The 27,901-nt window shown below is 40.1% G+C and overlaps 2 protein-coding genes and 1 non-coding gene across 14 annotated transcripts in view; 1 reads left to right on the plus strand and 2 right to left on the minus strand.

The window, feature by feature from the left end:
* The window catches only part of XRRA1 (X-ray radiation resistance associated 1), a 108,417-nt gene extending 107,570 nt beyond the window's left edge, over positions 1 to 847 (minus strand). For 6 of the 12 annotated variants that reach the window (XM_055282939.2, XM_063641343.1, XM_055282931.2 and 3 more), the window contains exon 1: positions 606 to 847. The gene's annotated coding sequence lies outside the window, so the exon portion shown is untranslated. The remainder of the gene's footprint in view (positions 1 to 605) is intronic. The other 6 variants (XM_063641344.1, XM_063641342.1, XM_055282936.2 and 3 more) reach the window with 1 other exon arrangement.
* SPCS2 (signal peptidase complex subunit 2) lies at positions 842 to 27,812 on the plus strand. Its single transcript, XM_055282952.2, has 5 exons — positions 842 to 1,077; positions 15,536 to 15,619; positions 16,259 to 16,419; positions 20,075 to 20,209; positions 27,030 to 27,812. Exons 1-5 carry the CDS (start codon positions 964 to 966, stop codon positions 27,214 to 27,216), a joined length of 681 nt encoding a protein of 226 aa, XP_055138927.1. The 5' UTR covers positions 842 to 963; the 3' UTR covers positions 27,217 to 27,812.
* LOC129485524 (U6 spliceosomal RNA) lies at positions 18,693 to 18,796 on the minus strand. The gene has a single exon (XR_008658672.1). It is a non-coding gene; the product is annotated as a U6 spliceosomal RNA (small nuclear RNA).
* Positions 27,813 to 27,901: the final 89 nt, after the last annotated feature.

A 27,901-nucleotide genomic window follows, 5' to 3' on the forward strand; every position in this document is an offset into this window, starting at 1 on the left:
GGATATATAGGAATTAAAAAACAATACAATGTAATACAGCATAGTATAATACAATACTGCTATTTGATAACTCTGTCATGGAGTAGTAGTTCCACCAGAGTAGCGACCAGGTCTATCTTGATCCCCTGTATCCGTTAGTACAATATTGGTGCTCAATATATATTTGTGAAAAAAAATTAATTAAAATCTAGAACACTATTACATCCTGAAACCGTAAAAGCAGAGTGTCAGAAGGGATATATATTGGTTTTGATTTTTTTTAAATGCCTGCTTGAAAACCGAGTTCAGATACACGCTATCTGGCTTTGGGTAGGTTCTTTAGTTTCCTCCTCATCTAATAGGGCTGTTGTGGGACTCAGAGAGAGGATGGCTGGAAGTGCACACAGGATACTGCCTGGCAGACTGTAGGCACTCAGTAAATGTGAGTTCTCCGTAACACGAAAACATTACTAACAGCTAAAATAACAGCTGCTTGAGAGAATAACCAGTAAGTACCACAACCGGGCTAGAAAAGTATGAAGGACGAGCTCCTGCCTACTCCTTTGGAAACGCCACACCTGGGCTGGAGAAAGACTCGAACTCGAGAACTAAGTTTTCAGTCGCACCTGCCTCCGGCGTCGCTTCAGCCTCCGAGAGGTCTGCGGAGGCGACGTCCCAGTCAGGAGGGATGCGCGTCTGCGAGCCTCCCGGGGATCTCGGAGCCGCTCCACTGTGGTGCCTGCCGCTATCTTCCCCACGCCTTAGTAACTGCGACGCGACGGCAGACGCTGTAGGCGGCAACCGACGGCCGGGACGTCTAACCTCAAGTCCCAGCAAGCCCCGCGGCCACGTCCTCTGACTACTTCGCGCCAGCAAGCCCCAAACTACGGATCCCGATTGACTCCGCGCGGCGCGTCACGCTGTCAGCTCCAGCCAATCGGCTTCAGACAAGTCGGAGGGGAGGGAGACGCAGAGGCGGACAACATGGCGGCGGTAGCTACACAGGGCGGGAGAAGCGGTGGTAGCGGAGGCTGTAGTGGGGCTGGCGGTGCTTCCAACTGCGGAACAGGCAGTGGCCGTAGCGGCTTGTTGGATAAGGTGAGAAGCCGGTTCTTGGGAACAGTTGAATCCTGGGGAGGCATGGGAGGCGGCGAGCCCACCTTCCCATCCCCGTCTCCCTTATTTTCTACGGCCTTTTGAGGGGAGCCCTTGTGTGACCACTGTCACAACCCAACGCACGCCTGTAGCCTGCCCTTGCCCTCGTCACACTTCAAACCTGGACCCTGTCCTCTTTAGGACTTCTTCCCTTCTCGCAAGTGTTCTGGTCCTGGCCGCCACAGCTTTTTCGGTAATTTGATTCTTCGTGTCCATCGCTTTTCCCCTGGGGTGCTGGGTGCACTGTTGCCAGTGCCCATTTCACAGACACGGAAAACCGAAGCCCAAAGATTAAAGAATCAGTGTCCCCCAAACTCCCTAACCACCATCACCCTTGCGTGCTGCTACAGATTCCAAAGTGCTTCTTGTCCTTTTGCTTACTGAAGTTTTTAGGCGTTTTATCATGATAGGCGAATACTGAAAATATTTGAGTATTGACTACTCTACTGGGCTGACAAGAAGCCTTTAAGATTTTTCTTTTTTTCCTGTTGTTTTTCCCCGCCCTCTCCTCTCTTACTTCCACCTCCCTGTTTGCTACCAAGTGCCCTGCTGCCCGCTCACGCTTGCCGCTTTCCTCCCTCTGTTCGTCCAAAAAAAATTTTTTTAACTGCAGTCCTAGCAACAAGGGCTTAAAAGAAAAGAAAAAAAGGAAAACTGTCCCTGGGTTGGCCTTTCTTGCTCTTTGCACAGCATCTTGGAAGAAACAGTCGCATGGAGAATATCGTCCTAGTGTTGATTTTGCCTCTAATTAGCTTTGTGACCTTGAAATATGCTTGCTCTCTCTATATCTGTTTTCTCATCTGCAAAGTGAGAGATTTAGCCTTAAAATGAGGGACTTAACTCTAAATTCCCTTCCACTTCTCTCATTGTAGGGCCCTGGGCTGGTTTGATGAGAATTGTTAAGCATGGTGTCTTTAATATAGAAAGCAGAATTTTTGAATTTAATTGAAAACAGCTTTCAGACTTCCCTGTGCATAACACATGGTAGGTGCTTAAGAAATGAAAACATGATTATGTTGAGGGGTTAAGATCCAGGTCTTTTTACTTGTCTTTTTAAGTGTCATTGGTTTTGAAAGACATGGTTCTCACACTCTTCCCTTGTGAGAGGGGTCACACTCCGTTGCCCAGAATGGATCTTAGCTCACTGCAGCCTTGAACTCTTAAGCTCAGGTGATCTTCCCACCCCAGCCTCCTGAGTAGCTGGGACCACAAATGTGCACCACCACGCCTGGCTAAATTTTTTGCTTTTAATTTTTTTGTAGAGTCAGGGTCTTACTGTGTTGCCTTGGCTGGTCTCAAATTCCTGGGCCTCAAGTGATCCTCCCACCTTGGCTCCCCAAAGTGCTGGGATTACAGGCATGAGTCACCATGCACCTGGCCTCACACTCAAACCTTAAGATACAGAAACATATTCTGGAGGTTGGGATGGTAAATTGCTTCAAGACATGTGAGAGTATGGGGAATTGATGGTCATTTGTGTACACAAATCCTTCCCTCTTGCTAGGTAAGCACCTCGTAGCCTGTGCTTACCTGCCCCACTAACTGCTCTTGCTCTTCCTTGCACTTGGATTATCATCAGCAAACATTAAGTATGGGCATTCTGCTAAGGCAGTATGGAATACTACTATGGAATAGTGTATATGGCACCATTGTGTTATTGAAAGAACCTGGATGTGGGGATCATAAGATTTCAGCTTTGAAGTATTTCTGCTACTTGCTAACAGTATGAAGACTGGCAAGTCAATTAACCTTTCTTTATTTGGAATTTTGGAGTCTCTGGCACCTATATCACAGGGTTTTGGGAAAAACCAAGTAAGACAGTACACATTAATGATCTCCATTACCTGTAGTGTCCAGTACAGATGTGTGATGGTGGAGGAGTAAATCAAGAATCCTACTGTCAGAGAGCACTCAGAATAGCCAAATCTAGAAGATGGGGTAATTGAATCTATTTAAGGAAGTATATGGTATATTCGCTCAAGTGTGTACTTGTTACAGAAGTTCAAATGAGAGAGATAGAGTGAACCCTGCGAGCTTATTGATAAGAGTAAGAGCCTCGGCCGGGCATGGTGGCTCACACCTGTAATCCCAGCACTTTGGGAGGCCAAGGCAGGCGGATCACCTGAGGTCGGAAGTTCAAGACCAGCCAGACCAACATGGAGAAACCCCATCTCTACTAAAAATACAAAATTAGCGAAGAGTGGTGGCGCATGCCTGTAATCCCACCTACTCGGGAGGCTGAGGCAGGAGAAACACTTGAACCCGGGAGGTGGAGGTTGCAGTGAGCCGAGATCACGCCATTGCACTCCAGCCTGGGCAATAAGAGGGCAACTCTGTCTCAAAAAAAAGAAGAGTAAGAGCCTCAAGGAAAGGCCTCATTCCTGAGGGTGGAACTGGCACCTTATTTGGGGGGGAAAAAGGAAAGACATGCCAGGTAAAAAAGTCTCGTTGAGTAAAGTTACACGGATGTGATGGTGTTTTATGTTTCTCAGGTATTGAGTTGAGCAGAAGGCTCTCTAAAGAACTGTAGTGACAAGTAGATAGAATCTGATTAGGGAGGCCATGGATTGCTTGAAGTAGGAGAAGAAAGCTGTTGAAGGGTTTGAGACTGTGTAAAGTGGTTTTTAGGAAAACTATTCAGATGGTTTGGAGAGATAGAAATTAGAAGACTTCTTAATAAGGCCGTATACACAGTAGTGTATAATATGTAATAAAAAGAGACAAATTTGAGTTCTAGTGCAGCATGTTATTAGGTTGGTGCAAAAGTATTTGCTGTTTTTGCCATTGAAAGTGATGGCAAAAACAATAAGTTTTGCACCTACCTAATAAAAGCCACATGACCTTGGATAAGTTATGTGATATTGCTGAATTTAAATTTCCTTATGTAAATATTGTGGGCATTCATACATATTATAGGCTTGTTGTAAGGATCAAGTTGTATAGTGCTGGTAAATGTTCTTTGGGTTTTTTTGTTTGGTTTCTTCTGCCCTTTTTATTTTTATTTTTTATTTTTATTTTTGGTAGAGACAAGGTCTCACGGCGTTGCCCGGACTAATCTTGAACTCCTGGCCTCAAGTGATCTGCCCACCTCAGCCTCCCAAAGTACTGGAATTACAGGCATGAGCCACCACACCCAGCTCTGTTCCCTGTCCTTTGGAATCTACTAGAAGTAAATGTTCTTTGTAAAGGGCTGTCTGTGGTAAAAATAGAATGACAAGGTGATGAGAACCCCAACATGAGTAGCAGAAATAGATAAAAGGTCTCACAAAAGAGTGCTTGGAAGATTTAACCAATAAGTGAGGGACAGAAGAGAATAGTCAAGAGCTGCTTGAGTGTCTTTTCTTGGAAAACTTGGTTTCAGCCTTACATTGAACTGTTCCCTCTCTGAATTCCTCTAGCACTTACACTGCACATGGGAATTAAGCTGTCACTTAATATGACATACTATCTTGTATTATTTCACCAATTTGTATTTGCCCATTTTCCTGTGAGTGCTTTTCTATAGTGATCAACACAAGATAAGTACTTTTAGCATTGAATTTCGCAGAGAAAAAACTTGAGATCTGCCACCTCAGTCTTCAGAAACAGCTTTAGAGGATGGTGCCTCTAATTGAAGACTGAGGGTACTGTGGGAGAAAACTTGGGGAAAAAAATGTTATTCTCAGTGGAGCAGGATCTGAATGAATAGAGAGGCTTTTGCTCTGTGGGAATGAGAAGCTATTACCTTTAATATAATTTCTTTTTCTTTTTCTTTTTTTTTTTTGTGAGACAAGAGTCTCAATTTGTTGCAATCTCCACTCACTGCAATCTCCGCCTCCCAGGTTCAAACAATTCTCCTGCCTCAGTCTCCCGAGTAGCTGGGATTACAGGCATGCGCCTCCATACCCTGCTAATTTTTGTATGTTTAGTAGGATAGGGTTTCACCGTGTTGGCCAGGCTGGTCTCGAACTCCTGACCTCAGGTGATCCAATGGCCTTGGCCTCCCAAAGTGCAGGGTTTGCAAGCGTGCACCACCGCACCCAGCCTAATATAATTTATTTAATTTGATGTGTCTTGATTTGGGCAGGGAGGGTTTTTATTTTATTTCTGCAGCTGTAGTTTCACTTGCCATAAAGAAGTGTAATAAAGAGATGCAAATATGCTTCTAGTTTTCCCTAAGCAGATGTGAATTTCTACTCTTATGAAACTGACTTTAAGAACACAGCAATTCTTGTTTCCTGATCTTAAAAATAAGTATGCAAATATAATCTTTCCACCTCCATCACAGAATAACTTGACTTAGATCATTGCAGTATGTTATTTTGCCCCAAATACATCAAAGCATTTTCTTCTGCCTTGCAGTTATAAAGAAAAGCTGCTCACTTAATTTGTTTTGGCTATTAAAGTTGATATGTGGTGTTAAACCATGCTTTCCAGAAGCTATTATCTAGACCCTTTTAGCCTTATACCTGGATTTCTGTCTCCTGGCTGGCCTGTCAGCCTGATCTTAAAGCACAGCTTTAATCTGTTTACATCAGACTCCTTTGGGAATTAGTCAAAATTAACAGATTTTTGGACCTTTTCTTAGGCCTGAATATCTGCATTTTTCTTCACATGTCTCTATTACCTCTGCATTTAACAGTTATGTCCAGGTTGAGAACTACTGGCTTAAATGATTTTTTGAAGTCTCTTCTGGTTCTGACATTTTAAGGTTTTTGTTTTGTTTTTAAAAGCTATTCTGCTTAATAGTGGTTTCTTTAAAGTCTTTATAATGAAGAGATCCTGAAACTCATCTGATGCTTCAGCCTCATTTTGTAGACAAGGACACAAGCAAAGCAACTTGCCCAAGACCACACAGTGAATTAGTAACACTTACAGAACCTGGCTCCCCCAGTGCTTAATCCAGTGCTCTTTCTTTACTCAGCACGTTGCTTCCCATACTAGGGTGTGCCTTGTGCAATCTAATGTGCTAGCTAACGTAGTAGTGGGATGAGCATCTGTTGTGAGGTGGAAGACCTAGGCTGTGGCCTTGGTTTTGTCACCTACCAACCATATGTTGTTAGGTGTCTCCTCTTTTACTCTACTGGAAGATATCTTAGCTTGTCAGACTTCCAGGTGATATGCTTGTGCCCTGTTACCTAGCTCTGACAAAGAAGATGAACGGTTTTATAACATTACTATAATTGTGTGTGTGTGTGTTTAATGAAACAAGGTGCTGGCCTTTTAATACTGTTTTGCAAACTGATCTTTATTAGCGTCTCAAAACTCAAATTTTATTTCGTCAAAATAAAAAGTATGTGTGTGTCAAAGGCCACTATCAAGAAAGTGAAAAAAGACAATCTACAGAATGAGAGAAAACATTTTCAAATCATATATCTGATAAGGGTCTAGCATCCAGACTATATAAAGAATTTTACAACTCAGTAATAAAAAGACAGCAACCTAGTTTTTAAAAGGGCAAAAGATGTAAATAGACATTTCTCCGTAGAAGACATACGAATGGCCCATAGCACATGGAAAGATGCGCAATATCATCAGTCATTAGAGAAATGCAAAGTAAAACCACAATGAGAAACCACTCCACGTCCACTAAGATTGCTATAATAAAGGGGAAAAAAAGGAAAATAACCTGTTTTGGTGAGAATACGGAGAAATCAGAATCTTCATATATCGCGAGCAGGGATGTAAAATGTGGTGGCACTCTTGGAAACAGTTTGACAGTTCCTCAGAAAATTCAACGTAAAGTTAACCATATGACCCAGCAATTCCACTCCTAGGTGTATACCTAAGAGAACTGAAAATGTGTGTCCACAGGAAAACTTGGCACACAAATGTTCATAACACAGTTATCATAATGGCCTAAAGGTAGAAACAGTCTGTCAGCTGATGAATGGATAAATGCAGTGTGATATATCTATACAATGCAATATAATTTGACCGTTAGAATAAAGTATTGATACATACTACAATATGGATGAATCTTGAAAATGTGCTAAGTGAAAGAAGCCAATCACAAAAGGCCATATATAGTATGACTACATTTGTATATCCATAGAGACAAAGTAGATTGTTGGCTGCCGGGGGACAGGAATAAGATGTGACTGCTAATGGGTATGGAGTTTCTTTTTGAGGGTATGCATATATTCTAGAATTAGATAGTGGTGATGGTTGCATAACCTTGTGAGTATACTAAGAACCACTGAATTGGCATTATTTTTAAATAGTGAATTTTATAGTGTGTGAACTATATCGCAATTTTAGAAACTTATTTTTGTCTTTCATGGAGTAACCCTTAAAGTTTCAAATTATTATTTTTTTTAAACTATGTATCGTGTAACAGTGGTATCACAGACACTGATTACTTTAATACTATTACTTTAATTACTAATTAAAAGACTCACTATACATAGGTAGGTAGGTAGGTAGATAGATAGATAGATAGACAGACAGACAGATAGATCTGCCTGCCCAGGTACCTTTTTCAGCTGTTGCCAGCACTGTTTCTCTGCTCTGATCTCCATCTTATCAAATTTCAATAGTAGTTTTTTATATTACTTAGCCTTTCAGTAGCATTTGACTTATTGATCACTTCTTTTTTCTTGAAATATTTTCTTTACTTGGCTTCTAGGACACCACTTGCCCCCAGTTTTCCTCCTCCGTCAACTAGTCTCTGTTGTCTTCATTGTTCTTTGGTCTTCTTCCTGACCTGTGTAAATATTGCCAGTCCCTGAGCTTATGAGCTTATTACCCCTGGCCCTCTCCTCTGTCTACCCTCATCCCAAGGTGATAACCAATGTCATGGCTTAAATAACATGTAGAAGTTGCTGACTTCTACATTTATATTCTCAACATGGACCTTTCCTATAAGCCCCAGACTTTTCTGTCCAACTGCCTACTTGTCATCTCCACTTAAATGTTTAAAACGTGTATCAGGCATCAGTAGCCAGAGCCAATCTCTTGATTTCCGCTTACCCCTCAAAGTGCTTCTCTCCCAGTCTTCTTCATTTCAGGTAGACACCTCCATTCATCTCATTTATTCAAACAAAAACCTGAGAGTTACCCTTGATTCTTCTCTTTGCTTTGTACTCCACAGCCATCTCATTGTTGTATTTTCCTGGCTGTACATCCAGAATCTGACCACTCCTACCTAGAGAGCTGTAGTAGCCCTTTCAACTGGTCTTCCAGCTTCCGTGCTTGGCTCCCTTACATTTTCTTCTCCACACAGCAGCCAGACTGATGTTTTAAAACATAGATCACTCACTCTCTTGCTGAAATCTCTCCAGTAACTTCCCATCTCAGTTAGCTAAACTCCAAACCCCTAATTGTGGCCTATTTTATAGCCCCTACATGTTCTTGATCCTGCCTGTTTCTGTCATCCTCATCTGTCAGTTTCTACTTGAGTCATTATACTCTGGAAACCCTGGCTTTTCTGCTGTTCCTCAAACACGTTAAGCTTGGGGGATTTTGGTGTACTGTTTTCACTGGGACACTCCAGATTTTCTCATGGGTTACTCCTTTATTCAACTCTGCTCAGATGTTAACTATTTTCCCTCACTATTTTTTTAGTCTTTTTAAAAACCCTATTGCATTTTCTGTATAATCTTTTTTACAGCCTGGAATTATATGCATATTTGTTTACTTACTGTTTATCTTCCATACAAGAAGAAGCTCTTTGAGTGCAGAATTTGTCTTGTTTATGACTATATCCCTAGTGGCTAGAACAGTGCTTGGCACATAGCAAGCAGCCATTCAATATTAATTTAAAGAAAATAAAGAGTGTAATTGCCAAAAAGGTTGTGTTTAAAAATATTATTTTTTTCTTTTAAAAGATTGTCCAACACTGGAATGAATTGCTATTGAGAGGCTTGGCAGTTTCCTTAAAAAGAAAAAGAAACCAAGAAAAGTCATATAACAGTTAATATTTTTTCCAGGCAGTAGGAGATGGATTTCAGATGAAACGGCTGTATGGTCCTATCCCTGAATTTGCACTCAGCTGCATTTTTCAGAACTGATTGCATGTAATTCTTAAATGGAGCATGTGGATCTGCCACCTTTCTAGAATAAGGACTCATCGCACATCTGTATCAATGTAGTACATTCCTAGCCAGTCTTCGTGCCTTAATTCAGGTCTTCCTTGGCAGCATCCCTCTCTCTTCCAACCCTCCCCAGTCAGCTTTGCTGCAGATTGATATCCCTGAGGTAATAGGTAACATTTTATCCAAAATCTTTTTTGCAGATCCTTGAACCTATAGTGTGCCCTTGCCCCTTTATGTCTACTTCTTATCATTTAGCACTTAGCATAGTTTATAATTCATTGTAAGTATAGGATTTTCCTTAACTAAATTGTAAAGACCATTTTTTTTGTATACCTAATTTCTTGTCTACCTATTGCAAAAGTAAGAAATTTATACTGGATGATTATGCCAATGATTCAGTCAGACTTTAGAAGATGTTAGTTGCTAGTATTGAAAGGATTGTTGACTACATTTCAGTTTGCTGGTAGAAGAAAATACTTCATTGTTGGAGCATTACTAATTAATATGTTGAATCAAGTTGTTTTAACTTTAAGCTCTTTTCAGCCTTAGATCTCACACTTACTGGGCTCAGTGGTGGGATGTTTAAGTCTTGGATCCAGTGATCTGGCCCTCAAAGAGCTTCAGTCATGTGGGCTTCTCTATTCATGGGCTGGGTTGATGTAGAAGCAGCCCTGTCACTGCTAAATGCAGTTTGTGGTGGAGTAGAGAAGGCAGTGTAAAACCTAGGAATCAGTTTCTCTGCGGTTGTCACTAATGTGCATGCTCATAATTTAATTAACACATGGTAATTTCCTAACTTCTAACTCCAGTGATGAATGCAGTCAGTAATAAGCACTGTTAAGCTAGTAATTTTCTTTGCAGTGTATCTTGGCCGTTTTTATAAAAAATAGATTGAAATTGAAGATTCAGTGTGTTGCTAAGAGCACAATCTCTTTGAGATACCATGTTTTTGCTGAATTGGGATCTAAATTAGATGACAGTGCACATTCTTAAAATAGACATCATTTTCTCCCCAAACTGAACATTTTCTTTTCTTGCTAAATATGTGTGTGTGGGGGGGCATATGGGTACTATATATTTCCAACTGAAATTGTAATCTCAGCTTCTGAGTTTGCCATCCATTTTTATTATCTCCTTATTTTAGTTTAGAACTCCACATATACAAATGGGTATTTATCCTTTTTCCTCCTGTATTCTTCTTGGAAAATGACATGATGGCTCCAACAAGTCATCCAAGCCCTAGTTCTAGTAGGTGATCATCTCTGTCTCTTCTCTTTCGTGTTCCTTATAACTAGTCTGTTACTAAGTCCTGCCAATTCAACCTCAGAATACTCCCTTTCAGTCCCCCTACTGCTGCTCTATTGAGCATTGAGGCTCTGCACTTACATCAGGCCCCATCTGCATCTCTATGTCCAGTGTTACTCCCCTCCAGATCATCTGCCAGGTTGCCACTAAAATAACTTAAAAAAAAAAAAAACGTAAATTTGATTGTTATTCCTATGCTTAAAATACTCTCCATTGCCTGCTTCAGAATAAAGTTCAAGTTCTTTAGCCTAATAACTAGGAAATGATTTCTCTCGGATGCCTCATCTCCTGCTACTTTCCCCCTTTGCAGCTTCCATCTACTTTCTAAACTGGGATAAAGGAGAAAAAAAGTTTATTTTTCTTAAAGCCATGCTCAGTTCTGTCTAAATCAGAACAGGGTCACCATTGACACCACTCTCACCCCTGGTAATTCTTCATCTCTCCAGTGTGAATTGAGGAATTCTTTGAGTCTTATTATCAAGCCAGGGAGCTTTATGAAGCAGTCCACTCAGGTCTTTTATATCACTGCATAACTTCTGTTTTCACTTATTAAAATAAGAAAATTGAAGGTGTTCATGTTGTCATACTCAAAACAATTTTATTTTGCTGGACATATCCTAATGACCAAGGATTTTGTCCTTTTGTTTTTTGAGATGGAGTCTCACTCCATTGTCCAGGCTGGAGTGCAGTAGCACAATCACAGCTCACTGCAGCCTACACCTCCTGGGCTCAAGCCATCCCCCTGCCTCTGTCTCCCAAGTAGCTGGGACTATAGGTGGGCACTACCACGCCTGGATAATTTTTTAAATTAAATTTTTTTGTAAATATGGGATCTTGCTATGTTGCCCAGGCTGATCTCAGACTCCTGAACTCAAGCGATCCTTCCACCTTGGCCTCCCAAAGTGCTGAAGTTATAAACATGTGCCACTGTGCCTGGCTTATTTTGTCTCTTTTTTTGATCCCACCCTATCCCTTTAAGTGTGGTGAGACGCATGGGGAACAGAAGGCTGTATTCCCTCAAATAAGTTAATCTGGAAAATGCCTTCCTGCATTGACTACATATCCTTCAGACCTGAGTTGTGTTTAATATCCTTCCTAAAGCACTTATGGAGTTCCTGATGCCATACCTTCAGTGAAGTGTCTTTGTAGAATTTTTTATTATTCAAATGTGCAGTGGAGAAACGTAACTGAAATGATTCTTAATGTTCTATTAAAGCTATCAAATGCCTGTTTTCTTTGAACTGGTTAGCCAGCCAGCTCTGGCTTCAGGTATGTTAGCCTGATAAAAATTGTCTTTATCTTGGCCGGGTGTGGTGGCACTTTGGGAGGCTGAGGTACATGGATCACTTGAGGCCAGGAGTTCGAGACTAGCCTGGCCAACATGGTGAAACCCCATCTCTCTTAAAAAATATAAAAATTAGCCGGGTGTGATGACACTTGCCTGTAATCCCAGTTACTCCGGAGGCTGAGGCATGAGAATTGCTTGAACCCAGGAGGCGGAGGTTGCAGTGAGCTGATATCGCGCCACTGCACTCAGCCTGGGTGACAGAGTAAGACTGTCTCAAAAAAAAAGTTGTCTTTATCTCTTCAGTGGGTGGTGTAGGGGAGTAATTTCTTTAAAATAGTACTTTTTGAGCTGTGTTTTCAGCCAAATTGCAGTTGGTTTTACATTGGTGGGGAGGTTCAACATTTTTGATACCCTGTGAGTTTTGTCCTATTCAAGATTAACATCTTTTTTTTTTTTTTTTAGGTTTTTAAAATGTTATTACTAGAGCTTGTTAGGAATCAAGATACATTGTACAGCTGTCACTTCAGGGATCTCTTTGTTTCCTATTCTTTTGTGTTTTTGATGGCTAATAATTCCTTTCCTTGCACTACATGGGAAGGCAGTGTAGAATAATGAGAGAGCATAGGTTTTGAGTCCTGGCTTTACCACTTTCTACCTTTTACCTTTGGCAAGTTTTTTAAACCCTTAGTGTTATCTGTAAAAGGAGGATTTTAACTGTTCTTACCTTGTAGAGTTATTGTGGAAATTAAGTGAGATAGTATATGTAAAATACTTAGCACATCCGTAGCACAAGTTAGGCATTCAGGAAATGGTAGCTATGATTATACCTTCTGTCTGCCCTCCATCCCTTAAAGAAATTCCGTGAATAAGAACCAAGTGAGATCATTTTGCCCATGTTTACATTTGCTAAATTTAAACTGGAGAGTAACATTTTAGAGATCTTTTCCCACATAAAAGAAACTAATTTTTGCTTTCTCTTTTTATTATTACAAAAGGAAAGCAATTTGCACTTAGTGTTGAGGAAGACAAAAGTGAGGCAAAAAAAAAAAAAAAGATAGCTTTTAAAATACCCGACTTAGTAGTAGAGAGAACATGAGGAGCAGCATACATTTTAGTTGATGAGCAGTTTTTGAGCATGGTGAGAAATAATAATCAGAAAAAGAAGCACCTAATAGCAACTCCCCTTTTTCCAAATGGTTCTCTGTACTGTAGTAGAGACATTACTTGCTTCAAAATGGGCTGTGTTGCCGTAAAGTCAAATTACAACCTTTCTTGTGATTTCATGTAATTCACTGGAAATGTTTCTGTTCCACTTACTGAAGATTGCTTCTAGGTACCAGGCAGTGAAGTTAGAGCTGAGGCTGTTTCAATGCATTGTAAAATGGCTGCTTCTGCATTTTATTCCCCCAAATTGGTTAAGACATTATCCTCTGACTTTTTTTTTTTTTTTTTTTTTGAGACGGAGTCTCGCTCTGTCGCCCAGGCTGGAGTGCAGTGGCGCGATCTCGGCTCCCTGCAAGCTCTGCCTCCCGGGTTCACGCCATTCTCCTGCCTCAGCCTCTCCGAGTAGCTGGGACTACAGGCGCCCGCCACCACGCCCGGCTAATTTTTTGTATTTTTAGTAGAGACGAGGTTTCACCGTGGTCTCGGTCTCCTGACCTCGTGATCCGCCCGCCTCGGCCTCCCAAAGTGCTGGGATTACAAGCGTGAGCCACCATGCCCGGCCTATCCTCTGACTTTTAAAAGGCAAGTTTCTTTTCTGTGATGTGATGCAGGCAGTGAAGTGTGGCTAGGTGTCTGAGAATATGATTTTCCTGTTTTTCAATGACCCATAATTTTTAAATGACTTTATTCTGACTTTATTTAACAAATAATTCAAATGCTATGGTGTATTTGGCTCTACAAGTTGGTTCTTTTGCATGTCTTCAAAGAGGGATTTACTTGACAGTGTAAATGAGCTATCTAGCTAGAAAGCCTGCTAATTTCTTTTTGGTTCAGTTTGTATCTTTAAAATTAGATGTCATGTTTGATTTGTAGGCTGGCAGTCAATAGTGCAGTATGCTGCCATGAGTAATTTTCTCAAAGAAAAATTTTTGCTTTTACAAGGCACCAAGGGGAAAAAAAAACTTGATTGATTTTTAATCACTTTAAGTATGGCTATTTTTAGCTCATGTTATTTCTCCCAACAAACTTCACAAAACAGGTTTTCTCTTTTGTATAATAATATATAGAATCACAGTTAAAAAAATCAAGGTCGATGAATTGTATTTCTGTAGTTGTTTAAAATCTTTACAATTTTTATCCCATCTCTTATTTTTTTTTTATTATTTATTTATTTATTTATTTATTTTCAGAGACAAGCTCTCACTGTATTACCCAGGCTGGACTCGAACTCCTGGGCTGAAGCTGTCCTGCCACCTCAGCCTCCCAAGTATCTGGGATGGCAGGTACTCACCACTGCCATCTCTTTATTTCTTATAGGCATTATCTTTGTACTTGTGCTCAATCTGAAAGATAAATACGACATTCTCTGTCTTTCAGTAAAATAATCCATTCTAAATCCAGATGAATTTTGGATTGCTTGCTGGTTTGTAATTTTTGTGGAATACAATATTTGTTCACTTGATCTAAGAAATTAAGAGTTGGCCATTAATGGTCTACAAAAAACAGGTTTATCAGATTATTTGTAGCACCCTGTTCCTCTTAAGCCATATTTACTTAAATACTTGTATTTGAGAAAATTTTTTACTATGTAATATATTCACATGGTTAAAAAATTTTAAAGGCACACATAGAGTAGTCTTACTCCTCCCTGTATTTCTCTACCCTGATAAGATATCTGGATGTACCATAGTTTGTTTAACCAATCCCCTTGCAAATGAGCACTCGAGTTACTTCCAGCTTTTCACTATTACAGACAATGCTGCAGTGAGTAGCCTTGTGTATCATTTCACTTGTATTCAGTTATAGAAACATTCCCGGAAGTGGGAAGTTGAATTCAGGGTGCTAAATTGGCATTCGTAGGTGCTGTAACATTTTGAACTTCTACATGAGCAGTGAGTGAGAGAATTATTTGCCTCTGAATAGCAGTGTTTGGGAAACTTTGTAAACCTCTATAGATAAGGGAAATAGAAGCAGAGTTTGTCCACTCAACTCATGATGGGACTGAGTCTGAGACTTGGTTTGTAATTTAAAATGTAGTGTTGTTTCCAACAGGCTATCCTGGAATTGCTATCTTAAAGTTAAGACATGCTGGTAAAATAATAAAAGTTGTTAGCTGACAAAGTGATATTAAAGGAGATCCTCCCCATTTTGTTAGTGTCTGTAAATTCATGTATCTGTATTTTCTGAGTTTTATGGTCATAGAAGGAAAGAATGAACAAATAGAGTAATTTTCTATACTCACATTTCAGTAAAATGAAGGTGGGATATGCAAGTTTACACTTACAGTCTCTGCAGCCCATATATGTTTTCTGGTTCTGGGGTGGTTTTTATATTCTCTGCATGGAGACTGGCAACGTCAACATCACATGAGTACCACCTGACTCTAGTGACCTAGTCTCTTTCAACCTGATTTTTAATTGTTTGGTCTTTTTTGTTTGTTTTTAACTGCTTCTTGCAGGGCTACCCCATAGGAGTGTGCCCAGAATAGCCTGTTTTGTCTTTTAGTTCTGCAACATCAGAAGACAAAGAGTAAATATTATGTTTGCATGAGGGATGCTCTTAAAAAGTGGTTCATTTTACTTTCAGTAAGAGGCCAAGTTTCTTGATGCACAACTTTTTTGTTTTACAGTGGAAGATAGATGATAAGCCTGTAAAAATTGACAAGTGGGATGGATCAGCTGTGAAAAACTCTCTGGATGATTCTGCCAAAAAGGTACTTTCTTGAGGAGGGGTTGGTTAGTATCTATACAGCTGATGGCCATCTCTCCTGGAAAATCTTTTCCTTTTGTAACTTGGAGTGCCCTTAGTTTTCAGTGTTAGAAATTGAGTCAGAAAGCAGTTTCTAAAATTTCTCACAGAAAAAGTCAGAGGAAGTGTGTTGAAATATCACCAACATGGCACATGTATACATATGTAACAAACCTGCACGTTGTGCACATGTACCCTAAAACTTAAAGTATAATAATAATAAAATTAAAAAAATATATAAATGTTGGCTATCTCAAGAAAGCTGGTAATTTTTTGTTTTTGAGATTAATTAGCCTAGAGCACAGACGGTTGAGAGAAGATAGGACATTCATTCATGATAAATCATCTCTCCATTTGTAAAAGTAAAACATTTCAGCTGTGGGAAAGGTTGAGGAGTTTAAAGTTTTTATATGAGGGATTGATGAACTTTCTCTCTTGGTTCTTTATAGAAGGCTTGAGTTTTACTTGTTTGGTGTGGTAAAATCCCAACTGGAGGGAACTACTTGGTAATTCATATGATTCTTTTATCATGGAAATCAAGAATAAAAGCACATACTGGGAAGGAAGTATTCCTATTAGCTTGATTCCTTCTTTTTCTCACCAGGTACTTCTGGAAAAATACAAATATGTGGAGAATTTTGGTCTAATTGATGGTCGCCTCACCATCTGTACAATCTCCTGTTTCTTTGCCATAGTGGCTTTGATTTGGGATTATATGCACCCCTTTCCAGAGTCCAAACCCGTTTTGGCTTTGTGTGTCATATCATATCCTTTATTTATGCTCAGGTTGTTTTCTAGTGACTATTTTTTTAAATCTTCTGGTACTTCTCCGTACAAAAAACAAAACAGACTTGCATATTAGGGCTTGCTAATGTTAGAACTTAACATTATGAGCTATGATGCTTATATAGTAAATATCTATCAGTTTATATAGTAACTGTCATTAATATTTTATGTTTTGTATGGTTATTTTATCATAATTCATTTTTTTATTAATGTAGAGGTTATTGTCCTAATATGAGCACTTAATAGCAAAACACATAGTAATAGTGAACCCAGCTCTTCTCATTTCTAGCCCAGAACTTTTCCCATTAGACGTGGCTGCTTCAAGCTACTCATTCTAGGATATTAGGAAAGGATCTGATTTTGGAGACTCAGATCTGTATCAAGTTTACTTGAAGCTGAGGAGCTGAACTGGAAAGTACTGAGCATGAGATACAAGTGTGGCTTGTATTACAGTGGAATTAAGAACTTATTCTGGAGCTAGAGAATATGGGTTTGAAATCCAAGGTATCTATGATCTTGTGCTAATGAAAATTTACTTATTTTTGAGATGATTTGAATACCACTCATTTATAAATATGGGTAGCATTCAGAATTATCATAAAGATTAAATGAGAGATTTTATATTGTATTTGATATATAATCGTTTCCTTTCCCCTCTTTTTTATGATAAATGTTAAGATCATGGTTGTTGCCTACCCAGCTTGATTTTTTTTCTCAAGAAGTTGAATATAAAGAACTTAATTATACTTCACTATTAAAACAGATAATTTTGGTAGGCAGTTTACTTTTTTAAACAATGTTACCACCACCTGAATTTTGTTTTGTTTTGTTTTTGTTTTTTTTGAGACAGGATCTTACCCTGTCACCCAGGCTGAAGTACAGTGGTGTGATCATGACTCACTGTAGCGTCAGCCTCCTGGCTTGAGCAATTCTCCCACCTCAACCTCCTGAGCAGACGGGCACACGCCACCATGTCTGCCTAATTTTTAAATTTTTTACAGAGACAAAGTCCTACTATGTTGCCTAGGCTGGTCCCAAAACTCCTGGGCCCAAGCAATCCTCCCACAGTGCTGGGATTACAGGCATAAGCCACTGTGCCCAGCCAACCTGAAATATGTTTTAAAACTTCATGTTGGGGATTTATCTTCAGAGGCAGTTAGCAAACCTCTAATAAAGCAAATCCTAGTCAAAAATTGTATTATCCAGATTGCCCCACATAGCCCCCAGAAGTGGCACCAGGTGATCCTTGACTCCTTTCAGTAATCAGATTAATCATCCCAGTCTGAATTTTTCACTATTAAGGCAGTTCAAAAGAATAATATTCCATAGGTTCTAGAGACAGTTCCCAGGGGAATTCCAAAGAGATTTGACAATGATAGCAACATTATTACAAACGTCTGGCCTCCCAAGAGAACTACCTTGATGGTAATTCATTTGTTTGGTTATATTTGTTTAATAAAACAAGGTCTTATTTTTGTCATGTCAGTTTTATTTATAATAGTAGGGACCACCATTATAAATGTCTTCTGTTGCTGGGCATCGTGGCTCACACCTGTAATCCCAACACTTTGAGAGGCCAAGGTGGGCAAATCCCTTGAGCCCAAGAGTTCAAGGCCAGCCTGAGGAACTTGGAGAAACCCTATCACTACCAAAAATACAAAAATTAGCTGGGCATGGTGGCCCATGCCTGTAGTCCCAGATACTTGGGAGGCTGAGGCACAAGAATCACTTGAATCCAGGAGGCAGAAGTCACAGTGAGCCAAGATCCACTACTGCACTCCAGCCTGGGCGATAGAGCAAGACTCTGTCTCAAAATAAATAAATAAATTAGATAAAATAAAAAATAAACTAGCTGGGTGTGGTGACGCACACCTATAATCCCAGCTACTGAGGAAGCTGAGATGGGAGGATTGCTTGAGCTTGGGATGTTGAGGCTGCAGTGAGCTGAGATCACGCCACTGTACTCTAGCCTGGGTGACAGAGTGAGACCCTGTCTCAAAAAAAAAAAAAAGTCTTCTGTATCCTAGACTACATATATCCTTCATCTCTAAATCTCATGATAATTCTAAAATATCAGTATTATCCCAATTTTAAAGGTAAGGATACTAAGACTTGGGGAAGGAAGTTATTATGATTATACTGATTAAAGGCCAAGATTTAAATCTAGGATTATCTCTACTCTAAAGTCCATATGCTTTGCACTATGTTTTCCTGCCTTTCCTGTTCATGAAATTTATCTATTTTTTAACTCTTTTTTAATGGAATGCTTCATGAATTTGCCGGTCATCCTTGTGCTAGGGCCATGCTAACCTCTGTATCATTCTAATTTTAGTATATGTGCTGCCGAAGCGAGCACTGTTCATGAAATTTATTTTTATTTTATTTATTTTATTTCTATTTTTTGAGACAGGGTCTCACTCTGTTGCCCAGGCTGGAGTGCAGTGGCACAGTCTTGCCTCACTACAGCCTCTGCCTCCTAGGTTCAAGTGATTCCCCTGCCTCAGCCATACAAGTAGCTGGGATTACGGGCCTGCACCACCACATCCAGCTAATTTTTTTGGGTTTTTGTGTGTGTGTGTGTGTGTGTTTTTTTTTTTTTTTTTGAGACAGTCTTGCTCTGTCACACAGGCTGGAGCACAGCGGCACGATCTCGGCTCACTGCAACCCTGCAACCTCTGCTTCCTGGGTTCAAGCCATGCTCGTGCCTCAGCCTCCTGAGTAGCAGGACTACGGGCATGCACCACCACGCCCAGCTAATTTTTGTATTTTTAGTAGAGACATGGGGTTTCACCATGTTGGCCAGGCTCGTCTCGAACTCCTGACCTCAAGTGATCTGCCCACCTCAGCCTCCCAAAGTGCTGGGATTACAGGCGTAAGCCACCACGCCTAGCCTTAATTTTTGTATTTTTAGTAGAAATGGGGTTTCCCATTGTTCCCTGTTGGCCAGGCTGGTTTCAAACTCCAGGTCTCAAGCAATCCACCTGCCTCGGCCTCCCAAAGTGCCGGTATTAAAGGTGTGAGCCATCGTGCCCAGCCTTGTTTATGAAATTTAAATGGCACAGTATACACAAAGCTCTTATGCCAGTTTTTGGCAAACTATAAGTGCTTATTATATATGGTACTTAATACTGTCAAAAACAATATAATAATAAGTCTATATGCATATAGGAAGTAATTGTCGTACTATTTGACATACTCTCTTATAGTAAACTATTTGGGTCACTTTTCTTCTCTTCTGATAACCCTTAAAATCAGTTGAACATGGTCAAGTCCACTGGGACTATTCGTTGTTTTTTATAAAGAAATAAGCACTATTACAACAAAGTCTTGACAAACTAGGTATCTTATTATACATGTTGTCTTTGAACATAAAGATGAGAGCTAGTTTATGCTCTGTATCTTTTTCTTTTCTTCCTTTCTGAGGTGTTTGCAGAATTAACCAGAGAGAGCCTTGCTTCTCTTGGTACATAAACATAAGGATGAAAATGAAATAGCTAAATTTTCAGTGTTTTGGCAGCAAGACAAAGCTGTCTTCTTTAGGACTATCATTATGAAAGTTTTTATATCTGTTGCTTGTCAATTTGTGTTACTTCTCTTTTATGTTTGGGTATTTTCCCCTTAACTTTATTTGAACCTATTTTGTGATGATGGGGATTCTGACCATTTATACCTCATATAAGGAGAAGAGCATCTTTCTCGTGGCCCACAGGAAAGATCCTACAGGAATGGATCCTGATGATATCTGGCAGCTGTCCTCTAGTCTTAAAAGGTATGACTATCCTCACAGATTTTTAAATCCTGTTGTTGGATTTGCCCTGGCGTGTTGTCATTATCAACAGAAGACTTACTATGTGCCTACTCTATGTGGATCATAGAGCTAGTCATATAAAATGAAGAAAGGAGTATGGATGATCTCGAAGGTTTGTCCTAGCCTTGTAGTTCTGAGATTGCATTATCACAGAAATGCTCTGAGGATAAACTGTGGGAGAAGGTACTTTTTCCTGTGGCCACTTAACAGAGACGATTAAGCGTACAAAACTATAAAAGCCAAAGATGTGAGATCAGTTATCTTTGAAGAACTCCATTAGCTTCTGTGTCTTCTATGATCCTGTCTTCTCTCCATGAATACAATCAAGAACACCTGGAGCAGTGCACTGGGCAACTCAAAGCACAATCTAGAGTCTGTTTCTGACCAGTGTTAGGTATAACTTTGTGCAGCTGACACACATGTGTTTTGTAGGTACCAAGAACTAGGTTCATCTTCCAGTTCAGTTTCTGTCTAGCTGTATAACTTTGGGTAAATTGTATAAATTATCTGAGGTTTAGTGTGGTCAAAAATGATGCCTAGAGTTTCTGGGAAGATGAAATACCAATTATAATAATAGCAAATGTTTATTGAACATTTACTGTATGTTGGGTATTCTGCTAAATGCATTATCTCATTAAGTTTTAGAACACTCATTTTATAGATAAGAATACAGGCCCAAAGGTTAAATCAACTCTTCCAGTATCATATAGCCCAAAAGTGGTAGAGCAGGAATTCCAGCCCAAGTTTGAAAGCAGAATTCATACTCGTAGTCACTATCTTAAAAACCTATTATACTTAACTAGTGCATAATAGACCCACAAATTATAAGTACAATTATTTATATATGAAGTTAAGTGTAGCATCTGTGCCATACAGACTGTCTCATTGCCAACTTGTAGAGGCGCCTATGAGAAAGGGAAGCAGACCTTCATTCTGTTGTTGCAGCTGAGTTTTTGCTTATCTCCTGACAGGGCTTCTAGCTGCCCTTTGGCCTCAGCCATCATAATCTGCATCCTCTACCAGGCCACTGAAGCAGAGTTGCAGAATTCTAAAACCTAGCAGCATTATAATTTCATTATTTTTATTCTGACTTTTGTATTTTTTAAGAACTTTTATATAATTCACCTACCATTTAAAGTGTACAGTTCAAAAGTCTAGTAGTATTTACAGATATTTGCAACCATTATCACAGTCAATTTTAGAGCATTTTCATCACCTCAAAAAAAAAACCTCTGTACTCTAGCTAATCACTTCCCTATCCTCCCACTTCCCCGAGCCCTGGGCAACCACCAGTCTACTTTCTCTGTTCTCTTTTATGGACATTTCATGTGAATGGAATCATGCAATATGTGGTCTTTTATAACTGGGTTCTTTCACTTAGCGCAATTACTTCCTATATATACTGTACACAAGGTTCGTTCATGTTGTAGCATGTATCAGTACTTCATTCCTTTCTATGGTCAAGTAATATTCCATTTTGTTTATCCATTTGTTAGTTGACAGACATTTGGGTTGTTTCTACTTTTTGGCTATTATGAATAATGTTGCTATACATATTTGTGTACATGTTTTTAGGTAGACATGTTTTCATTTCTCTTGGGTGATACACCTAGGAGAAGACTTGTATGGTATGCTAACTCTCTTTGTCTGAGGAACTGCCAGACTGTTGTCCAAAGTGGCTGCCCTATTTTACAGTCTCACTAGCAGTGTACAAGGGTTCTGATTTTTTTCACGTTTCCTGCTGATTTTTACCAACTGCCATATTGTTGGTGGAGTGGAAGTGTGAATGTTCTTGCTCTGTTCCCAGCTTTCTGCTGATGTCTTCTCCCTCCCCCACCTCACAGACTGATTTAGTAGCTTAACAGTGGCTGATTCTGATGTCTTACTTCTACTGCCAGGTCATGTGATGTGAAAATGGCAATGAAAGGTTTCACAGACTACTAGTTGCCATGTGCAGACAACACAAGCTATGTGACTCTCTCGCAAAAAGTGATTTTGTCACTCCCCAGCACATTCATTATACAGTCTAAACTCCTTCAGCATATGAAGTATTACAGCATTCATCCCCTAGTGACATCTCCAGCTTTCTTTTATGCCCCTCTCAAAATGCATTCTCTTACTCTGGCAATATTATGGAATTTGCAATATGCTAAGTTATCCAAGTTTCCCAGTGACCCTGTACCTTTAAACATATTATTCTCTCTGGTGTAGCTATCTTTCTGTAACCTGGCTCACTCCTACTTCCAAGAAGCCTTCCCTGACATACCTTAGTCTTCCTTAACATGCCTTAGTCTAAATTAGGTGGTCCTAGATCTTCTTTTTTTTTTTTTTTTTTTTTTTTTGAGACGGAGTTTCACTGTTGTCACCCAGGCTGGAGCGCAATGACGCGATCTTGGCTCACTGCAACCTCCTCACCTGGGTTCAAGCAATTCTTCTGCCTCAGCCTCCTGAGTAGCTGGGATTACGGACCCACGACCACATCTGGCTAATTTTTTATTTTTTGTACAGATGGGTTTTCACCATGTTGGCCAGGCTGGACTTGAATTCCTGACCTCAAGTGATCGCCTAGCCTCGGCCTCCCAAAGTGGTGGGATTACAGGTGTGAGCCACCACGCCCAGCCCGTCCTAGTTATTCTTAAAAGCATTTATGCTTACCTCTGTTAGTTACCACATGGAGCTATAATTATTTCCTGTCTGTGTCTCCTCCTGGGCCTGCCCCCTCCTCCAAAGTGTGAGCTCCTTTACCATTCACTACACACTAGAAACCTAAGCCCAGGCAGGACTTTCTCACTCACCCCTTGGTAACCAGACCCAGCCCAGGGCCTGGCGTGGCATATTTTGTTATGTGAATGATTGACATTCATCTGGGCTGGGCTGCAGCCTTGGCCTCCTAATTAGTCTTTGCCTGCAGCCAAGTCATTGTCAGCCATCCACAAAGTCCCCTGTAACCTAGCCATCTCTTTGTACATTCCCTTCTCTTTCTTACCCTAAGTGAAACCTGACCATAACCCCTGAGGACATATTTCCACTGCAGACTGCAAGTGGTGGCTGATGTTTCTCTCACAGCCTTCATAACTCTGGTACTACAGGTAGAGATGGGTCTCCCCTTTGCAGCTTCCAATGCCTCCTCTTCCCTAAAACCCTCCCTTTGAATGCATGTCATCACATTGTGCCACTTCTATGCCTCTTCCTTGCAGTTAAACACACGCCTACTCTTTTGAAGATAATTCCTGTCTCATTGGCACTCTCTCTAACATTTGTCCTTTCATAAGTCTTGGTGATTGCCATATTCACATAGATAGTTATTCTAGTAACTTGGCCTCTCAGTTTTACTTCCTTTCTTCCCATTATCCTGTTTTCTATCATGCCTTAAACATTTATTTTCGTAGACATACCCAAGTAGACCTTGCAATTAATAAGACCAAATTACCTTCAATAATTTCAGTTTTAAGTATCCCACCCTGACCATTGCTTCCTGTTGCTCTAATTTATTTCCTTCTAGTTCTCTTGTCACAGCATTTCTTCAGCCCCGGTGGCATCTGTAACCCACTTCAGTTCCTCCTTACCTGGCTTAGATTCCATGACACTTCTGTAGTCCAGTTACTCTCTCCCTGTCCTGGAGGATCTTTCATATCTTCCCTATCCTCAAACCTCCTAGGCCTCCTCCCCCATCTTTACTCTCAGTTTTTTGTTGTTGGGAAGATAGAAGCCATCATAAGTCTACCATCACTACTCACCTACTTCCAAGTACCTATCTAAGGCCTTCCCTCCCTTGAGTCTATGGGATTCTATCCCTTCTCTCTTACTTGATGTTTCCCTCTCTGCTGGATCATTCCCTCTGACATATAAATATACTGTAATTTCTCCCAACTGAAAAAAAAAAAAAGGTTTCTTTCCCCTTCTGCTCCTCACACAGTCTCCTCATTTCTCTGCTCTCCTTTTCTTATTGTGCTATCACCTGGATCTGCTCTTGTCTTCTTTACTTGACCTGTCAGCAGCATTTGACATAGCTAATTACCCTTACTTTGTAATACTTTTTTTTTTTTTTAACTAGGCTTCTCAGATACCACATGCTTCTAATTTTCTTCTTACCTTAATGTCTGTTCCTCAGTCTCCTTTGTGATTCTTCATCTCCCATTTTTTTCTGAAATGCCACCAGGGCTTGTTCTGGAACCTCTTCTGTATGATGAAGATCTCTAAATTTGTATTTTCATCCTTGACCTCTTCTCTGAACTCTAAATATATTCCAGCATTCTGTTTGATGTTGGATCCTAATAGGCATCTCAAAGTCAACATGTCCAAAACCTAACTCATCTCTCCCTCATCCAAACCTGCCCTTCCGCTCAGTTTTTCCCACTTCAATAAATGGCAGTGCTGTCCTTACAGAGCTCTGGAGTCATTTTGACTCCTCTTTCTCAGTCCTTCTTTAGTCTGTCAGCAAATCCTGTTAGCTCCACCATCTAAATGTATTGTCTGACCATTTACCATCTCCACTGCTACCATCCTCTCTCACGTATGTTACTTTAATGATGTTCTTTTTTTGTTTTGTTTTTTTTGAGACAGAGTCTTACGCTTTCGTCTAGGCTGGAGTGAGTGCAGCGGTGCGATCTCGGCTCGCTGCAAGGTCTGCCTCCTGGGTTCACACCATTCTCCTGCCTCAGCCTCCCAAATAGCTGGGACTACAGGCACCCGCCACCATGTCTGGCTAATTTTTTGTATTTTTAGTAGAGAGGGGGTTTCACCATGTTAGCCAGGATAGTCTGGATCTCCTGACCTCGTGATCTGCCCGCCTTGGCCTCCCAAAGTGCTGGGATTATAGGCATGAGCCACTGCGCCCAGCCTACTGTAATGATGTTCTAATGGACTTCTGCAGCCCTCTCCCCACCCATAGTCTATTCCCAGGACAGCAAGCAAAGTGATCCTTTTGAAACATAAGTCAGATCAACTCAGTCTTTTGCTCAAAACTCTCTCAGAGAAATCACCAAAATCCTAAGGGTGGCTTGGAAGTCCATACATGTCTATTCTCTGCACTCCACACACCTATGCAAACATACCCTCATCTCCTGTGGCTCTCATCCTCTCCCACTTCATTCTGTTCATATTAGGCCCCTTTCTGTTCTTAAGACATTTCAGGCATGTTCTTGCCTCAGGGCCTTTGCACTTGCTGTTCCTTTTTCCTGGAACATTCTTTTTCCAGATAGCTTATTCTCTTATCTTTCTTGGCTTTGCTCAGACATCTGCTTAGTGAAGGCTTTTCTGCGCATCTATTTAAGAGAACATCTTATTTTTTTATACTGTCTGTTCCCTCACACTAAAATGAAAGTCCCAAAAGGCAGACATTTATATTATGTTCACTGCTGTATGTCCTTACCATCTAAAACTGCCTGTCACATATAGGTAGGCTCAATAAATAGCTGAATTAATGAACATTTCTAAAATGTATCAAGTCACAACTCATCAGATCATGGACTGCCACCAAAGCCATGTAACTGAATAAAACTGGGCACAGAAGTCTAAAAATTACTGTGATATCAATTAGCAGCAGTTGGTCAGAACTTGAGAAAACCTTTTGAGGTGTTGAAAATAGTTAAACGAACTTCACTACTAGCTCTCCAAGTTGGGAGTTACTGCCTAGACCAACAATTATTGAGGAGCTGTGATCTTTTGAGCACTAGTTAATGATAGGCACTGTTTTAGTCATGACAGTAATCCTAAAAGCAGGTGGAAGTTCTCCCATCTTAAACATGCAGAAATAGAGCCTCAAGAAACTGCTTCATTTAAAGATAATACTAGCTTGACAATCCACTGAATATGTCCTGATAAATGGAAACAGGGTGGAGGATGTCAGCCTACCAGTAATTGGTGTCATTAAACCCTCTTGAATGAATGGACATAGTAATGGCCTTCAGGGTACGTTAAAGTATAGCTAAGGAATCTCTGGAGTTCATGTAGTAAAGCAGTTAGCATCCCTGCCCTGGGATCAGAGTAAAACCTGGAGATAGACTGATTGCAGAGTGCAAGGACTAGGCACCCTGGGATTGGAGAGCATCCTTGAAAGCAAGGGTTCTTCATTTATTTATAAAAATCTGATTGCCTACTAGAAACCCAGCTAAGAGTATGAAACAATTAAGACAAAAATCTTTGCTCAGGAGTCTCCTAGACAATCCTGATTCAAGCACCAGAAACAAAAGGAAAAGAAACCTCCCAGGCTAGTGAAGAACACAGTACACATCATGTCAACAGATAGGTAATTTTGTTGATACCATAGGAGCCTATTATTAGGCCTGGCATATGACAGGAGGTCACTATTTGAGTTGAATATTGATTGATGGTACTGTGGAAGACAGAGGAAACACATCTGACCCAGATTGGGAGGCTTTCCCAGAAAAGTTTATGCCCAAGTATAGTGTTAACAAATAAGAACTTCTCAGGTGAGATAGGGGAGAAGAGTCTGCTAGGAAAAACTGTCTAGCATGGCAAATACAAAGTCCAGAGATGAGAGAAGATGGTCCACATGGTTTAAAAGTCTACAACAAGGTAAAGGAGGTACACAGTAATTAAAGCAGGAAAGATATGTCAACACCTAAGAATCAGAACTAGTATCTTGAAAAGTTAGGAGCCCTGGGGTTTTGTTTTTGCTTTTGCTTTTAAAGGATGCGTTTGTTCCCTGTATCATCGTGCCCAGCTTACTCCTTTTCTTCGGAAACACTTGGTGCCGTATTGTTACTGGTTGAATCTCTGTGTTTGGTTTTCAATTTGTTATCTTTGCCCCCATGCTTAGGTTTGATGACAAATACACCTTGAAGCTGACCTTCATCAGTGGGAGAACAAAGCAGCAGCGGGAAGCCGAGTTCACAAAGTCCATTGCTAAGTTTTTTGACCACAGTGGGACACTGGTCATGGATGCATATGAGCCTGAAATATCCAGGCTCCATGACAGTCTCGCCATAGAAAGAAAAATAAAGTAGCCAATTCTAAAAGTAGCCCTCTTTCTCCTGGATCTTGCTGAATTACTGGCTTGGAGGGTGGGGGAGATAAAAAGAACTTAAAATGGGTAAAGTAAGAAATGTTAAAAAGTCCCTGTTTTGTCCTGAAATTTTAGTCTATTCTGGATAAATAGGATTTTCTGACACAGATATGAGAAGTTGTAGCTCTGATGTCTAGCTGTAGTCTCCTTGATCTGCTGATTGCATTATTTTAATTTGCTTTTCTGGGAAAGCAGTTTTGCTAAAAGCTGTACAGACTTTTTCTTTTGTACCTAGCAGTACTTTATATAGTATAGCTTTGGGCCATGTAGCATTTTAAGACTCAATTTTAAAAAATTATTAATCTGTTGCTGACTCTGTTAATTCCTATTTCAATATGTGTTTCCTTGAAGAATTCAGGATACAACTTCTTGTGTATGACAGCTTTCCTTCACACACTATTTTTGTGGGTGTGTATATATCTGATTTGGGGAGAATTTAAAAAACACATAGCTTTTTAATTTGTTTGAAACAGACTTTCTGCCTGTTACATTTTGTGCTTTTAACCAATTAAAGAAGCCAATGGCATTTTAGTTTTATATTGTGTTTTCCACTAGTATATCCCTGTTGATTTGTTTGTGCCTTTTATTAACTGCCATTTTCTAAAATTTTTTTCAATAAAAGGAAG

Source organism: Symphalangus syndactylus, chromosome 6, assembly GCF_028878055.3.
Source record: "Symphalangus syndactylus isolate Jambi chromosome 6, NHGRI_mSymSyn1-v2.1_pri, whole genome shotgun sequence".
Classification (NCBI taxonomy): domain Eukaryota; kingdom Metazoa; phylum Chordata; class Mammalia; order Primates; family Hylobatidae; genus Symphalangus; species Symphalangus syndactylus.